General features: G+C 52.2%; 10 protein-coding genes across 10 annotated transcripts; 8 read left to right on the forward strand and 2 right to left on the reverse strand.

Moving 5' to 3' along the window:
* Positions 1–72: 72 nt before the first annotated feature.
* On the reverse strand, positions 73–2,040 carry LDX57_005061 (uncharacterized protein; the record flags this gene model as incomplete). Its single annotated transcript, XM_046086741.1, has 3 exons — positions 73–368; positions 427–1,967; positions 2,027–2,040. The coding sequence occupies 3 exons, from the start codon at positions 2,038–2,040 to the stop codon at positions 73–75; spliced, it is 1,851 nt and encodes a 616-aa protein (XP_045942706.1).
* A 797-nt stretch (positions 2,041–2,837) lies between these two features.
* On the forward strand, positions 2,838–3,391 carry LDX57_005062 (uncharacterized protein; the record flags this gene model as incomplete). Its single annotated transcript, XM_046086742.1, has 2 exons — positions 2,838–2,951; positions 3,014–3,391. 2 exons carry the CDS (start codon positions 2,838–2,840, stop codon positions 3,389–3,391), a joined length of 492 nt encoding a protein of 163 aa, XP_045942707.1.
* Positions 3,392–4,562: 1,171 nt separating this feature from the next.
* On the forward strand, positions 4,563–5,423 carry LDX57_005063 (bZIP transcription factor; the record flags this gene model as incomplete). The annotated part of the gene is made up of 1 exon (XM_046086743.1): positions 4,563–5,423. The coding sequence occupies one exon, from the start codon at positions 4,563–4,565 to the stop codon at positions 5,421–5,423; it is 861 nt and encodes a 286-aa protein (XP_045942708.1).
* Positions 5,424–6,366: 943 nt separating this feature from the next.
* LDX57_005064 (uncharacterized protein) lies at positions 6,367–6,798 on the forward strand (the record flags this gene model as incomplete). Its single annotated transcript, XM_046086744.1, has 2 exons — positions 6,367–6,373; positions 6,488–6,798. 2 exons carry the CDS (start codon positions 6,367–6,369, stop codon positions 6,796–6,798), a joined length of 318 nt encoding a protein of 105 aa, XP_045942709.1.
* A 209-nt stretch (positions 6,799–7,007) lies between these two features.
* Positions 7,008–7,358, forward strand: LDX57_005065 (uncharacterized protein; the record flags this gene model as incomplete). Its single annotated transcript, XM_046086745.1, has 1 exon — positions 7,008–7,358. The coding sequence occupies one exon, from the start codon at positions 7,008–7,010 to the stop codon at positions 7,356–7,358; it is 351 nt and encodes a 116-aa protein (XP_045942710.1).
* A 321-nt stretch (positions 7,359–7,679) lies between these two features.
* On the forward strand, positions 7,680–8,171 carry LDX57_005066 (uncharacterized protein). The gene is made up of 3 exons (XM_046086746.1): positions 7,680–7,760; positions 7,819–7,959; positions 8,019–8,171. The coding sequence occupies exons 1-3, from the start codon at positions 7,690–7,692 to the stop codon at positions 8,083–8,085; spliced, it is 279 nt and encodes a 92-aa protein (XP_045942711.1). The 5' UTR covers positions 7,680–7,689; the 3' UTR covers positions 8,086–8,171.
* A 351-nt stretch (positions 8,172–8,522) lies between these two features.
* Positions 8,523–8,824, forward strand: CON10_1 (general stress protein; the record flags this gene model as incomplete). Its single annotated transcript, XM_046086747.1, has 2 exons — positions 8,523–8,648; positions 8,699–8,824. 2 exons carry the CDS (start codon positions 8,523–8,525, stop codon positions 8,822–8,824), a joined length of 252 nt encoding a protein of 83 aa, XP_045942712.1.
* Positions 8,825–11,346: 2,522 nt separating this feature from the next.
* Positions 11,347–12,084, forward strand: LDX57_005068 (EXPERA domain-containing protein; the record flags this gene model as incomplete). Its single annotated transcript, XM_046086748.1, has 1 exon — positions 11,347–12,084. The coding sequence occupies one exon, from the start codon at positions 11,347–11,349 to the stop codon at positions 12,082–12,084; it is 738 nt and encodes a 245-aa protein (XP_045942713.1).
* Positions 12,085–12,695: 611 nt separating this feature from the next.
* Positions 12,696–13,418, forward strand: LDX57_005069 (uncharacterized protein; the record flags this gene model as incomplete). Its single annotated transcript, XM_046086749.1, has 1 exon — positions 12,696–13,418. One exon carries the CDS (start codon positions 12,696–12,698, stop codon positions 13,416–13,418), a length of 723 nt encoding a protein of 240 aa, XP_045942714.1.
* Positions 13,419–13,907: 489 nt separating this feature from the next.
* Positions 13,908–15,020, reverse strand: LDX57_005070 (uncharacterized protein; the record flags this gene model as incomplete). The annotated part of the gene is made up of 2 exons (XM_046086750.1): positions 13,908–14,738; positions 14,784–15,020. The coding sequence occupies 2 exons, from the start codon at positions 15,018–15,020 to the stop codon at positions 13,908–13,910; spliced, it is 1,068 nt and encodes a 355-aa protein (XP_045942715.1).
* Positions 15,021–15,384: the final 364 nt, after the last annotated feature.

Consider the following 15,384-nt stretch of genomic DNA (forward strand, 5'->3'; position numbering starts at 1 on the left):
GTAAAACTGCCTGCCCGTCCAGGGAAAACCAAAAACCAAGCCATTACTCATGAAAGTCGTGGTAACAAGACACTAATAGAACAAGGTGACTCGGAACCGCGGGGATGACCCAGCGGTGCCATCATCTTGCGAGAATTCTGCAATCATATCTTGGGACTGGGGAATCTCTCGAACGACATCGTCGTCGATCACAATACGCAGGCCGCTCGCATTGACGCGAATTGCATGGCTAATACTACTGGGTTCCATTTGATATGTCTGAGAGACGTGTCGAAGTAAGTCCGACAGGGTCAATTCGTTGAGATACAGCGCATGGTAGTAATCCTCAAACTGTCCGTCAATGCGTTGACAGATGTAAAAGCACGCAACTAGAAAGAATGATCGCGTTAGACTGATTTCATCATCTGTACTGGATCTGCTACTCACCGGCATGATTATCCTCCTGTGTACGGTTGCTCATGGGCGAGGAAGACCCCGTTGCTTCCCTGACGCCACGTTTCACCAGCTGCTCGTCGGCACTGCCCGAGCCTTCCAAAGGATTTGGTAGCACGATGGGGAATCGATCGGGGTCATCTTGGGCGTCACCCCGTAGCGATAGCATACTTCGCGGTCGGGACGACGACAGCACGGCTTCCAAGTCGGAGACCACTGCTTGGAGTTCGTCACGGGCGGAGAATTCATGGGTCATGGCCAGAAATGGTTCCAATTGTTGCCGTGCTGCCGCCGGAGGCTTCCCCCGTTTTCTTTGTCCGGGGTTTAGTCGGCCTTGCGCGGCGGCCGACTCGAGGTCACCGAGCCGCTGGCGAGCCTTGTCGATGGCCTTGTTTAGCTGGATGGCATCATTCGATAGCTTCCTCTCGGATCCGTGGTCTCGGAATAATTTTACTCGGCAGTAGCAAATCTCCGCCGTCGACAGCGGAGGCTGCGGCGAGACCTCGGGCGCGATTAGCTGCGTCTTCGCATACAGTCGGAGCGGCGCCCCTTGGACCCCCTTGGACAAGGTGAAGTCGGTGGAGAGGAAATTGAAAAGAATGTGAGCCTCGCATCCGGCGTGGCCCGATTGCGGGTCGGCCAGCCACACGATGCTGAAACCGTCCACCGACGAGTTTTCCAGAGCCACCTGAGACCCCGCCGGCCGGCCACGGATGACGTTCGACATCACGTCGACACATTCGACGGCTCGCAGCTGCCCGTCGCTCCTCCTGGCTTCGTTCAGTCCGCGATTGTCTCGCCACAGCTTCCAGGCGGCCACGGGGTCGGCTCGTTGGTTGTCGTTGTCAAATCCGATTCGAAAATGTGTGCGGTATCGCACCGGGTGGGGAAGTGTGACTGGAGGTGCCGTGTCGATGATAGAGATCTTGTACCCCTGGCGACGATTGAGATAGGTGACAGGGGTCTGGCGGGTAGGGTTGTAGGTAGCTGTAGGAGCGTGCAGGGTAACCTGAAATCGCAGTGGATGGTGGCCATCGTACACGGACTGCGTCTCGTCCATCGTACCCGAGTGCCCGAGCTGCGAGTCCGGCGGGGAGATCTCTCGCGGGTTCTGAGCAGGCAGATCGGAGAAGTCGCTTAGATGGTCCTGGTCTTGAAATGGCGCCCCCTGGAGGCCGCACGGATCCTGCGGCAGGCCATATGCAGGGGCCAGCAGCAACGACTGGGCGCCGACGTTGCATGATAGAGCCCGAGGGAGAGATGCGTCGACCGGATGATCAGGCAGCACCATACGCATCTGATCGTTGAAGGGGCCACAAGAACAAGTATGCTGACCGGGCGGGGACGACGAGTACTGGGGACTCGGTAGGAGGGTCGGATTAGACACGAGACCTGGCAGATCTCCTACGCCCGAATTGCATTGTACAAGCTGGTCGGGCACGATGCCAGCGCCCGTAATGTAGGGAGTGGCGGCGACCCCGGAGAACTTGCGCTGGAAATCGCGAACAAAAGCATCGCTGGGCTTGTGAGCGCTCCTGCAGAAGAACCAACCAGGTCAGCGCTGTATGGGGGAAAGGAACCAAGAACTACGTACCTTTTGTGGAACATGATGGACTCCTTTTTTTCTTTTCTAGTACAGTGAGATTTTTCTTTTTCTCCTGGACTCGTCCGTGTCCTTCAGCAGCGCATTGTGCGCCTGGCGGCTTTATCTAGTTCCAGAGTAGGGAGCAGGTCCAAAGGCCGAGATCCGCAGCGACCCACGTTGCATCATAAATCCGCGCAGGCACAATTGGTCAATTGGGGAAATAGTCAGAAGTACGAAGTGGATGCACGTTGAATTGGATCTCCACTCGGAAACTCGAAATATATTAAGCGCTAGGCCAGGAGGAACTAGGCCCAACGGGCTGAGTATGTATGCCTCGCACAGAGGGCGGGTTGAGTCGCCACGATGGCTCGAGGCGTACTCCGTACTCCTGAAGGGACCAAGCAAGCGAATGGGAATCGATAGCAGGCCTCTGGACGGGAAGATAAAAAATTTTCTTTGTCGAGTGATGAGAGGATGAGGTCACGACGAAAGTGGTTGAATAATGAAGAAGGAAGAGTGACCACGAAATAGAGCCGGTGGAACCGCTCGATCGTAGGGACTCCCGTTAGGCTGTTGGCGCGGGGAGAGTGGCAACACACGGAAATAGTATCCCCGGCAAATGATTGCCTGTCTTTCGTTCCTGACTGCTTTCGAGTACTCCGTGTAATTGATCATGTCGGATGATTTCTGCTTCTCCGAAGATCTGGATTGTCCATTCGCCTGACATCATCTACGCGTATCCCGATCGAGGTATACAAACGGGAGTCTCGATAGATATGTATATATTTTAACGGACATAATATCCATCCACACGAAATTCATGCTGACTCTCGCAGTGCGACAGCATCAAGCCCTGTCAACATTGTCGCGCGTCGAATCTTCCATGCCGCTCTGGCCCCAAACGGCGCACCAAGACCCCTACGTTTGCGAAGAGGTAAATGCCCAGCTGCGATTGTTCCCCCCAGACAGCGGCTGACTATACGAGCGCATTCTCAGAAACGTGCCGTTGCTGGAAACGCAGCAGCAGAGTCTAGTGAAGGGACTTTGGGAACTGTATCGACGAGTGCACGAGGACCGCAACTGGATGTGTCCGACGCAGCTGCCGGGGAAGAAACCCTTGACGCACGAGATCCTGGCTCAGTTAGGCGTGCTGGACGAGGTTGGCGATTGCGGAAGTGCGGAGATACCAGTCGAACAGAAGATTTCGAGGCCGAACGAGGATGGATTGATGAGACCACGGCATTCCTACGAGGCGGAACCCCCGACGGACGACGTGCTCTCTGCGACAGAATCGAGCGAGCGGACGGACTGTACGTTCGGGGTAGGCGTGGCGGAAGAAGAATACTGGTGAGCTATACGGGCCATATGGAGTAGAGGAGCTGTCAATGCTACGATTGTATATACATATTATCCGTACGTATCAATCTACTGGTCGAGAGATCAATCCTTAGATACTGTAGTTTATTCTCTACGAGTATTTCTAATTCCTAGTATACTCTGGATATACTCCTACAATCGATCGGATAGTCGGAATCAACGAGGTGAACCTGCACCACCCACCCTGGTCAACTCCTTAGTCAAGTCGATAGTCCAGTCCATCAAGTGGATGATAATCATCTCCACATCGATCAACTTCCCTGATTTCCTTGACCATGCACATTGGCCGGATGAAAATGCCGAGTGGAGCTGCCCGAGGAGAGATCCGCACGAGTGGATGCCCCAGGCCGTCTCCCCGTAGAGCCACCCACGTCAAGAAAAGGTTCATCTCTTGGGGGCAACGCGGCCGTTGAGTTCCAATGAAACATCCACACAGCCAAGTACTTTGCGCGAGACGGGGCGCGATCGGCGTCAACTTGGCGGAATCTCGTCGATTCTTGGAACAAATACTCCTCCAGGAGTACTTTGATTCTTTGAACCCCTCACACCCACTAGTCTACGGGCACTCAGGCCACCTGTCCAACCGAGCGATGACCGATGTACCCTGAAGTCTGAACCCTGAACTTCGCACTGAACGCTGAACGCTGAACGCTACTCTGAAACGTCTGAAAAAGTCCGTCAGTCTGACTTCAGGATGTTGATTCCGCCAATCATTGAGTCTGCTGGGCCCCATCGATAACACAATCCGTGGGTCTTCGCGGCCCATCCAGACTTGAGATTCGAGACTCGGTGCATCGTACTGGACTCTGGAGTCCCTACCACGCCATCCATCTGACATCTATTACATCTCTTACATCATGCATTGATGGCATTGATGCATCGATGCATTCTGTCCGACAGCTCTGGAACGTTCATGGACTTTCCGGGACGAGCATGGTGCTATCCCTGTTTTAACCTCCCATCCTGCCTGGATCTTCCTCGATTGGCGATGAACCTGCTCCAGCTGTTTGCCCGGTCGCATCGTAGCAGTATTTATTAACGCGATTCGGATTCTTCTTTCAGATGGTCAACTCACCGACTCGACTCGACCCTCTTGATTAAATGGTCCTCTTACCACTTCATCGTCAGCATTAGTTAATCAATCAATCATTCAATCAGCCAGTCAATCATGTCCGCTGAGGTCACCTTTCTCCCTCCTACTGATCTCTCCTCCCTGTCGAATCCGGCACCTCCTACCGACTCCCTTCCTCCCATCGCGGCGCTGAACTCGCCCTCGCTCTCATTCCTCCCGTACCTGACGGACGAGTCCTGGCTCAACATCAACACCCTCCTTTCCCAGCCCCCGACTGCCAATAATTCCTCTTTGCCGGGAACCCAGGGCGCAAATCAGGCCCAGAAGCCAGTCCAGAGCCCCCCGCCGTCCCCACCGGCCTCGCAGATCCGAAAACGACGAAACCACTACTCCATTCGGCACGCCGCCCCACCCGCACCGAAGGAAGCCCGAGAAGAGGCGGATCGTCGGAAGCGCGAGAATTTCCTGGCGCGCAACCGTCGCGCCGCCACCAAATGCCGCGAGAGGAAGCGCGAATTCACCAAGAAGCTGCAGGATCAGTACGAGGAGGTCGCGCGGCGGAAACACGCTCTAGAGTCTGAGTTCGCTCAGCTGCAGGGGGAGGTGCTGGAGTTGAAGAATGAGTTGCTGCGCCATTCGCAGTGCGCCGATCCGGCTATCCAGAATCATCTGGCTGGTATGGTCAAGAACGTGACGGTCGCGCAGTCGCCCATCCTGGCCCGATCGGGTCATGCGCCGTCGGAGGCATCTGCCTTTGCCTCCTCGTCTGTGCCATCGGTCGATGAAGACGCTGGTAGCAGTGGTGGTAGCAGTACCTTGCCGGTTGCCAGTTACGAAGCGGACCGGACGCGTCGAGACTCGGTGCTGAGCGTCAGTACCGACGCCAGCTTGGACAGTTTCATCGATGAAGGGTTATTCGAGGAGTTGCTGAACTATGGCGGAGGGTCTGCTTTATAACCTAGGATTTGCCATCGTTTACTGCGTTTGTCATATTGTATATTAGCCAGCGTTCGTCATAATGAAGCATACTATTCTGTATATAACCAGTCTTTCTTTCAGTGGCAATTGCCTCGTTCATAACACATCCAAAAGCAGGCCTACTCCGGTATAGACAGCCTTGTCGCGATCCGCCCATCTCATACACCGTCCACCGTAGGCCACTCAGTACACCGCAGACACACGAAGTGGGTAATCTGACGTCACACGATAGGCCCCGGTCGCTTGTGTCTACAATCCGTCGAAGTAGATTGGCCGGAAGAAACGTCCATGAATGATCGCGAATCATGCAAGCCACTTGCCCATTTCCTGGACAACTGGACAAGGTATCAGGGCGACGACAAAGCACCAAACATGGAGCGTGCGAGAGACACAGCAGCTAAGTGGCCTGATAGTTAAACCCCGCGGTGGATTCAAAAGGGTCGCTCGCCCGTTACCTCAGGCCACGTAGGAAGATGTATGTAGTGTCTACCACTCCGTATGTCTATGTATAGAGCATAAAACCTTGCTGAAAGTCTCACGCAGCGTGGTTGTCTTAAGGTTTCGGTTGGTGCACCGTGCATCTACTTCCAGGTTCTCTCTCCACTCTACCACGCTATACAGCTGACCAGTGACACGCGCGTTGGAGTTTATCTCCGGTTTAGTACACAGTAGTGGCTAAGGTACAATGGCGGGGACCGACGGTCGCGGGCCTGATCCTATTCTCATACTGCAAGACGCGGCTGCCAGCAGAGTAAGACCATACATAGTATTTCAAGTTGCTCGATCGGAATTTATTCCTGACTCTCTATGCCGCTGCAGACGCAAGGGTCACGTCCCTCGCAACTCGATCGGTACTCTATTCTCCGACCGGATGACTTCCCGGATGATATTGGAGAGAGGTTGGCGTTGTTCGTACTTTGCGATGGACAGTATGTTGATTGCTTGATTTCTCATTCTGCTCTCCCTGTAACCTCCGCTAGAATGACTATCGCCAAAAGTGCTAATACCCACGCCCCGAAATGCCAGTGCCTCGCGAGAAGTAGGCGGCCACGCAAAATACAACCTACCGCGTCTACTGCTGCAAAGCAAGCATCTCCGGCAAGGGGACTACGACCAAGCAATCCGATCTGCAATCAAGGATGAAGAACGCTTACTGTTTGAAGAATTCGTGAACGGAAAACAGTCGCACTTCTATGCCGGTTCTACGCTGGCCATCTGCCTGGTTAATCTGACGCGAGGGCTTCTGGTTGTGGCGAACGTCGGCGACTCCCATGTTATGCTCGGTGAGCTGTATGACCCGGCGAGTGGCTTGGGGACGGTGGTAAAAATGTCTACCGATCTATGGGGACCATGACTATAGTTTAGCTGACTCGTCTGCAGCGATATTTGACCAAGGCTCATAAACCGGGGAATCCGGACGAACGACGCCGGATTGAACTCGCCGGTGGCAGCGTTATTGAGAAACATGGCGCATTGAGAGTGGGTGAGCCGTTCTAACCAGAAACTCGTCGCCTGAAATGAGGGCCTCATACTGAGCGAGACTCATAACTAGGACGCCTGAACATGTCGCGAGCGCTGGGCGATCTCGCATACAAGAACCTCGCCACGGAACATACGTCGATCGGATGTCCGGAAAGCGATAGTAGAGAGATACCCGACGCACCTGGGGTGCAGGACGGTCTTCTCTCGAGCGAACCCTTCATCACGAGGATGACCCTTGCAGAGCATGGGGCGTACATCCTAGCGCTGACCTCGGACGGAGTCACGGACCAGCTTGAGGATTCGGAGATTCTGAATCGACTCTCGGATTCCTGGGATGCAGATCCACGAGCTCAGCGCGCCGCTCGCATTCTAGTGTCCGAGGTGGGCCATCGACCGCGGAGTGACATGCCACCTGCATCGCGGTGTTCATGAAAGGGCGTAGCTTCTAGCAGTCAGTTCCGGGGTTGCTCTCACTGGGGCTAGGACGATGAGCTGCCGAAAGAGGTACATATAATCGACCTGAGCTTGCGCCACTTGTCAATAGTTGCATCAGATCGTACGAGGGCTGAGCCCCGCATTCACGAGTTATGGTTTAGTAGAAACAATGAAGATCGCCGTTGCATGCCACCTCCGTCATATGTGTGTAAGATTTTGCGGGGTGTTCGATAATCAATATAATGCTCCCAACCCCAGCAGGCATCTTGAATGATTCTAGTAGCAATTATTGAAATGGCAACAGCTCAGTATCGCATAGAGAAGAATCATGTCTAATATTCGTATCACCCGCTGGTCCTCAACCGAGGAAGTGGTGGAAGCCGTTCGTGAATACAAAGAGTCAGCCAACCTATCATTAACCCACCGTCTCCACATCTCTGACTAACGTGGACCAAAGCACACTAAACGACCCAAATGCTCCTGATGAAACCAGGGAAGAGGCGCGGCAGATGCTGGACCGACTGGGGGCTGATGAGTCCCCGCCCGACCCTGACGACAGGGGCAAAGTTACGATCAAAGCTGCCGAAGAATTGAACTTGTCAGTCATGAACCCTGATGGCGGCTTGGACACTGCTAACATGTGATTTCTTAATCCAGGGACCAAGGCCTTCATGAAGATGATAAAGATGAGGCTCGGGCGAGCCAGGTGGACAAGCCGGTCTAGGCACTAGGTGATACTTTACAGATCAAGTGATAAGAGCACTGTGAATTAGTCATTTCATAATCCAATATAGCGTCTATCTATCTTTTACTTTTTTCAGAATATGTCATTCAGACGTGGTTCATGACGTCCCTGAGGTTGGCACAATAGCAATCACGACGCAACCTGTCCTTGACCCGGCCAGCTCCTACCATGGTGCGGATCCTTGTATTGTGCAACGCCCAGGCATATCTAGATGAGGGGAATTCAAGACCTGAGACCGCAATCGAGCCCATGAAATCATCAGGGTGATGCTTGGGTGACATCATACGCCCAACATGAAGTATACTTATACTGGGCCCAGTCGACGGATCAATCACCGCGACAAGTCTTCTCTACATCTTCATCATCTACTCTTGAATCAACAAGTCTACTACTGAAAATCCATCAAATCTATCAAAATGACTTCCAACCCGAACCCCGGAAACTTCGCCAACCGTCCTCAAGAAGAGGTTGAGAACATCGCCAGCAAAGGCGGCCAGTCCAGTCACCAGGGCGGATTCCGTAGCATGGATCCCGATAAGCAGGTATATCTCATATCCCACATCTTTGTGACTACGTCGACTAATTCAACTAGCGAGACATTGCCTCCCAGGGTGGCCAAGCCTCCAGCGGAAGCTTCGAGCCTGGCGATCCCAAGGCCAGAGAAGCTGGACGGAAGGGCGGTTCTAAGGGCTACCAGGGCGATCAGCCAGAGGAATAGGCTGTTCTAGTTTAACTGAGCTTTGGGAATCTGGAACTGGAATGAATTAATGGGGAATGATTGTGTTTGTTTGATTCAGTGTAATAGTAGGATGTCTCGATGAGTTTCGCAGATCTATGGATGTGTGCATCTTTTATCATGGGAACAGTGGAACTTGCAATTGATGAACGTAATAACAGTTGATTGTTTACAATTTTCCTGTCCACTGCTAGACCTCGCAGTACCATCGGTGTACGTAGAATTGCTTTCGGTCCCACGAAGCAGAGGATGGTGCCCCGAGTTGTGGTAATCCCATGGCTTTACTACATTGAACCTATTACTGCGTTCAATAACGTACATCTACCATGTTCATACCAGTTACATGACTCCTCAAGAAGCGGAGCCATCCAGCTCCTTCCCAGCGCACTCAGCAGCTCGGACATCAACTAAAATCTTGTAATGACGATCCCGCTCATCAACTAATGCCCTGAAGCCCTTCTCCACATCTTGGAGGTAATCATGGCCCGCGAGTTCAATCGACCTAGTCCATGTCAGCACGATAAACCTGCCCTAAAACTTGGCCTCCACTCACCATAACTCAAAGCCTCAAGCGTATGCTAAAACGACCGGGTCTCTTTGAGTCGGAGAATTGAATAATGTGAGCTCTTTCTTGGACTAGGCGCTCAGTAAGTAAGAGCCATGCTGTTCTCCTCTGCCTTTTTTCAAACCCAACAACAGACAATCCTCTTGCCGTATGCCGCATGAACGATATGCGATCAAATCGATCGGGAGAAAGATTGCGCTGCTATCAGCAAAACCACCATAGATCTTTCTTAATTGTTCATGACGCTCTAGTCCCGAGCACAGATACTCATTCGAACATGTTACCTGCAATTCTACCCGATGATACAGATTTAGTGCGGCATCTCACGCTCACGCTCCCGACGACTTGCATACGATCCCAAATTCGTGATCAGCGGAGTCCCTGGGTTGATAAAGATAAGATAGATGACCGCGTAAAAGTTGCTCCCAAGAAGCCTATCGATCTCGTCAGGGCCGGTGGAGAGAATATGGAAGTAATGAGCGTCGTTTAAGATGAGGAGACTGAAGCAGAGAAACATGGGCGTCTTTTTGTTGAGGAGGCCGTAGAATTGGGTGAAGGTGGGCATTGTGAGGATTGGGAATGTTGTTATTCCCGTTGAGCTTAGATTTATGGTGGATGGTTGCTAGTTCGTTGTGAACACGAAGAAGCTTAGTATAGGTGAAGTAGGGAGGAACATTAACTCAAACTGGGGGGGCTTAACGGACTATCTATGATTTCGTCCTTGAGACCATCTGCGAGCTGGAGAGCACTCGCCCCGTTCAACTCTGTCCCCGCTGTTTCATTTCATCCAACGCCCGGCGAGCATGCCTCCGATGTGGACCGTGACATTAGTTTAACGCTTGATTCTCGTGTTCCCTTCGATGCGCCCGATCGGCACTACGGGTAGACGGATAGACGATAGACAACGAATCGAGCCTGAACCCGCTCACCAAAGCTGATCTGAAACGGCGGCAGATGTATGGGCAGAATGGACGTGTAATATCTCCAACTCGCAGGATACGGAAGGGAGGAAAGGGAAGAGAAACCTACTGCACCCGGTGGAGCTGACCCAGAATACAGGGCACAGGGCACTTCGCAGGGCAACTTGGTCAGCTATATCTCCATAAATCAGTCCTCAAAGGCTTTCGCAGCATGGATCGTGGATGGTTCATGCAAGTGCAGTATCCCCGGTTTCTAGCGTCATTACGGAGTAGTGCACGAGCTGACATTCCATATCGAACCAGTTTCATGACATCAAAGAGCGACCATCGAACACATTGCATTGTAGATCAAAGCCGATCAATCTGTGAAAGACTTGTTTCTTGCTCCACAGGGAGTGGAGTCAAACCACTGTTCCCTTTTAGACCTTATCGAACCAGGGGCAATGCGAATCAAACTGCTTTGAAACGTAATCCAAGAATCCCTCTCAAGCTTTAAAGCCAAGGAAGGATAATGGCGTTGCAATGGGAGCCATTCACTTTGCGACTTGCATCTATATTCAGTGATGATCGAGGTTGGTGATTTCTTTGTCTGCTGTTACAGATTCAGCTTGAAATAAGCACTCTTGATCTCGACTCCCAAGAACATGCTAGAAACTGAGATCGCTGGACTGGAACCAAGGACAGATTGTGTCAAATAAAGACCCCTTTCTTTGAACGAGGCTGATCCATGGACGTCGAAACGTTGTTTCTTTGACGATCCACGCCAAGACCGACGCTTCTTTATCCTCAGACATCGTTGCCTCAGGCCACCGTCGCGCCGATCATCTACGCGTCCCAACTTTTCTTTCAACAGATCAACACCGCCGGTCAGTGTCGCCCACATAAATTCTTGCCCGTCCTTCAATTCCACAGGTAACTCAGTCCTGCTATCACTGCTATACCTACTTCCAATCCAGATCTCGTTCTAATCTCAACTCAGTGAATCAACCAGGGGCGCTCCTATCCCCTAACCTCCCAAAATGGCCTCCACTAGCGCACCCTTCGTCCTCGACACGCCGACCATCCTCTGCATCGGCTTCGCGCTGTCCTTCATGCCCATCGCCTACATCCTAGGCCGAACGCTGATTCCCTCCACCCACACGCGCAACCGCTTCCTCTTCTTCTGGCACGCCTACGACGCCCTCACACACATCTTCATCGAGGGCTCCTTCCTCTACCAGTGCTTCTTCAGCTACACTGCCGTCCCCGTCGGCTTCAACCGCGAGCCCTACTTCCTCGGCTACAAGGACCGGGTCTACGGCGCCGCCCACGGCACGGGGCCCAGCGCGCGGCTGTGGCAGGAATACGCGAAAGCGGACGGACGCTGGGCCGTCGCGGACCCGTGCGTCATCGCATTGGAGATCCTGACCGTGGTGCTTGGGGGACCGGCAGCGGTCTACACCTGCTATCTGTTGTGGAAGCTATCGAGCGCGAAATCCAGCGCGGCGGTGCGCGGCGCTGCTAAGGGCAAACTGTGGCTCGTGGCGCCGGCGTTGGCGACTGCCGAGCTGTACGGCGGATTCATGACTTTCGGACCGGAGTGGTTGACGGCGAGTTCGCAGTTGGCGACGGATAATCCGGTTTATTTGTGGTTCTATCTCTTCTTTTTCAATACGTTGTGGGTGTTTGTTCCCGGTTGGGTGCTGTGGGAGGCTTATAAGGAGCTGAAGGGGGCGTTTGTGAAGGCGGAAGGGACGAGTGGGAAGAAGAAGCAGTAAATAGGGGTGGTAACTTGGGATAGGGAAAGAGATTAGAAGATGGAATCGTGTATATGGATGCGGATATGGTTTGACAGCGAGATACATATTTAGTTTGCGGTGGTCTGTTTTTTGTTCGGGCTAGAAGGGTTGCTTGTTTGTAAATCTATCACTACTATGAAGATATAATCTGCTGAGCTTTCTCTTAGGTCCAGCCAACCCTTAGTACAAGCGTCAGGTACATTCTTCATCTAGGCAGATCAATATCCATTTGCAAGGTAAGCTTCGCGAGCTTACGTCAAAGATCGGAGAGCTTACCTTCTTCGTGCTCGTATTCCTCGCATTCGAGTCGAAATCACGAAGGTTCTTATTCCCTCGTATCCGAGGCTTGGCTCTCGTTAGGGCTCGCAATGCGAAGTGCGAACACGGATTGGGCAAGCTGTGCGATTACCGATGTATATCGCAGGCATCAGTATAATCATCTCTTTCGAGGCTTATCATATAGACATATGCTGGGATATATAAATGGCCAATTTGGTCAATTGCTTTCTATTCATACCAATCCATCAATTCATCCTTTCTCACAAGCATAACACCAATACCTATTAAACCTATCCATAGACATATCCAATATGTCCACCGAAAGCATCTACTTCTACTCCCCATCCCTCGCCGCCTCCATCCTTTTCACGATTCTCTACTTCCTCCCCTTTCTCTACCACCTCTACATGACCTCTCTCGTTCCCTGTGCCACCAAATCCCACCGCCCTGGCTCCTTCATCCCAATCCTCATCGGCGCCCTCCTCGAAGTTGCCGGCTACGCGACCCGCTGCGCCAGCATCAAGCAACCATCCAACGTCCCCCTGTACGCCACCTCAGCAACATTGATTGTGATTGCTCCCGTATTCGTCTGCGCCAGTCTCTACGTTCTCACGAACAGACTGATCCAGAACGGCTCTGTTGGCGAAAAACCTCGCTCCGGCTGTCTCCCCATCTGTATCCCCATTTCTTGGCTTCCTAAGATCTTCATCACGTTGGACATAATCAGCTGCCTAACGCAGGGGTCTGGCAGCGGGATCGCGTCGGCAGGGGACTGGGAAGGTGATGAGAAAGATACGGGCGTGGGAGTGCTGATCGGCGGGTTGGTGTTGCAGCTCGTTACGTTCACGGTGTTTCTGATCATCGTGGGGTCGTTTCAATGGGGGATGAAGAGGCAGAGCAGAGAGGTGGAAGGCGGAGTGAGAATGATGCTGAGGGGGGTTTATGTTGCAGGGTTTTGGATCATGGTGAGTTCTGCTTCTCTTTCCTTTGGTGTTTTATGTGTGTTTAGGGGAGCTTTCGGGGGTAGTGAATGATATGTGTTGGCTAACTCGATTGCCTACAGGTCCGGTCAATTTATCGGGTTGTTGAGTTCGCCATGGGCATTGATGCTTATGCGTTTAATCATGAATGGCCGTTGTATGTGCTTGAGGCCGTGCCGATGTTGATTGCGATCAGTGTTCTGGGGTGGTATCATCCGGCGCGGTATTTGCAGGTTGATAGAAGGGGTGATGTGGAAGATAGGAGACAGAGAAATTGAACTAGACTAGAGGCTGGATATGAAGTTGAGATTGCAGATGCTTCGGTAAGCTTTCCTCTTCGTTCGGTGTGGTTGTGGTGATTTGTTCCTGTCCATGTATAGTCATTCATTGTCATTAGATACTAGGATAAAAGGAAAGAAAAGGTATCAGAATGTGTTTGCGAACCCATAGTGTGTCAAAGTAGTAGCTTGATGTGTATTTACTGTGTGGATCTAACCCGCAGTCGCAATGACCATATGCTATATATGGCCAGTCTTCATCAACTTAACCTCCGCGAAATCCCACTTGGCTGTCTCTATCAGACGCAATCAACCCAGCCTGTCCCTTCACCAGTCGACGGATCGAAATCGGCAGTTTATGATATATCGCATCTGCCCATTGATGTACAATCACCGTACCAACTGGGTAACTCATATCGCGGCACCCACCAGCATAGACAAGAAGCGGCCGCATCAGGATCTCGACAGCGATATAATGCACGAACAGAGCATAGGAGACGTGGTTACCCGGAACAATAAAAGCCATGAACTCAAGATTCTCCATATTATACCAAACGGCATAAATCTCGGTCAAACCAAAGAACGCTTCCTGAGGCGAGTACTGCAGCGCGATGTACGTTTTTCGAATAGCCTGAAAGAAAGAATGATGGGCCGGACTCTGAAGTAGTGGCCGTAGTTCTTCGAGATCCTCAATGCAGAACACGAGGGTATCCTGAATCGCCAAAGGCTCCGTCGGTAGCCATGTACCAACCATAGCAGAAACCTCTTCTTGCGATTGTAGAGCAAACATCCGACTCTTGTTGTATCGCGCCCGGATTTGGTTCGTCACCGTGGCACATCCCCGAACCATGACGGCGAAATCGACGAGTCCGTCGCTCATGTAGTACGCTTGGAACACCAGCGTGTAGCATGTAGCTAGTATACCATCCATCTCTGTATCCGAGCAGCTGTCTCCATTGGATAGCGCGGTGCCGAGCAGCCGGAGGGCTTTTCCGCGATGAGCAATCGCCATTGGTGTGTATTGAGATCCGCTGGGTGCGATCAATGCGTAGTGCGTTGCGCCGAGAGCGAGGATTGCATACATTAAGTGAGGACACTAAGGGATTTAGCTATGCGAATAAGTTCGGTGGGAGCGACTAACCTCGTGAGCGTAAGTAGGAACCTGCGTGGTCCAGGACCCCTCGCTTCCAAACGGGAGGTGTGGCCGCGCGACCAGCAAAAAATGGTGAAAGAAACGGAGATCATCTCCAGTATATGCTGCTCCAAATATCTTCCTCGGCGAGGTCGGAGATGGCAGAGGGTCTTGAACATTGGCGTTTGCGCTCAACTCTTTCCGTGTCCGCTGCCTCTCTGATATGCCTTCGTACATGCAAACCATGTCTCTGGTGATGCAGTTCGCACATGCTGGCCTTGTTTCTTGACACTTTGTGACTTTAGCTGGTGACAGGCATGTAGAAGATGAACGTGGTCGCACCTTGACTTTACGGGCTTTGCAGTTAAGGCAGCCTCGACGGGACTTTTTATGGGGTCTCTTCAGTCTGTGCTGCTTGTCCGAGGAAGAATGCTGATCTTGTGGAGTTATTAGGACACTTCCATCCGATACAGGAAGGTAAATTTCAACGATGCCTCCCGTGCTGCAAGGGAGATGGCGTTTAGTAGGGATGCAATCCATGGCACAGCCGGAATAGCTTCACAAAATCCTCAGATTCACGTCGGTTCACCACGCTTGTCTTTTGCCGGCA

Source organism: Aspergillus melleus, assembly GCF_016097325.1.
Source record: "Aspergillus melleus strain CBS 546.65 chromosome Unknown contig3, whole genome shotgun sequence".
Classification (NCBI taxonomy): domain Eukaryota; kingdom Fungi; phylum Ascomycota; class Eurotiomycetes; order Eurotiales; family Aspergillaceae; genus Aspergillus; species Aspergillus melleus.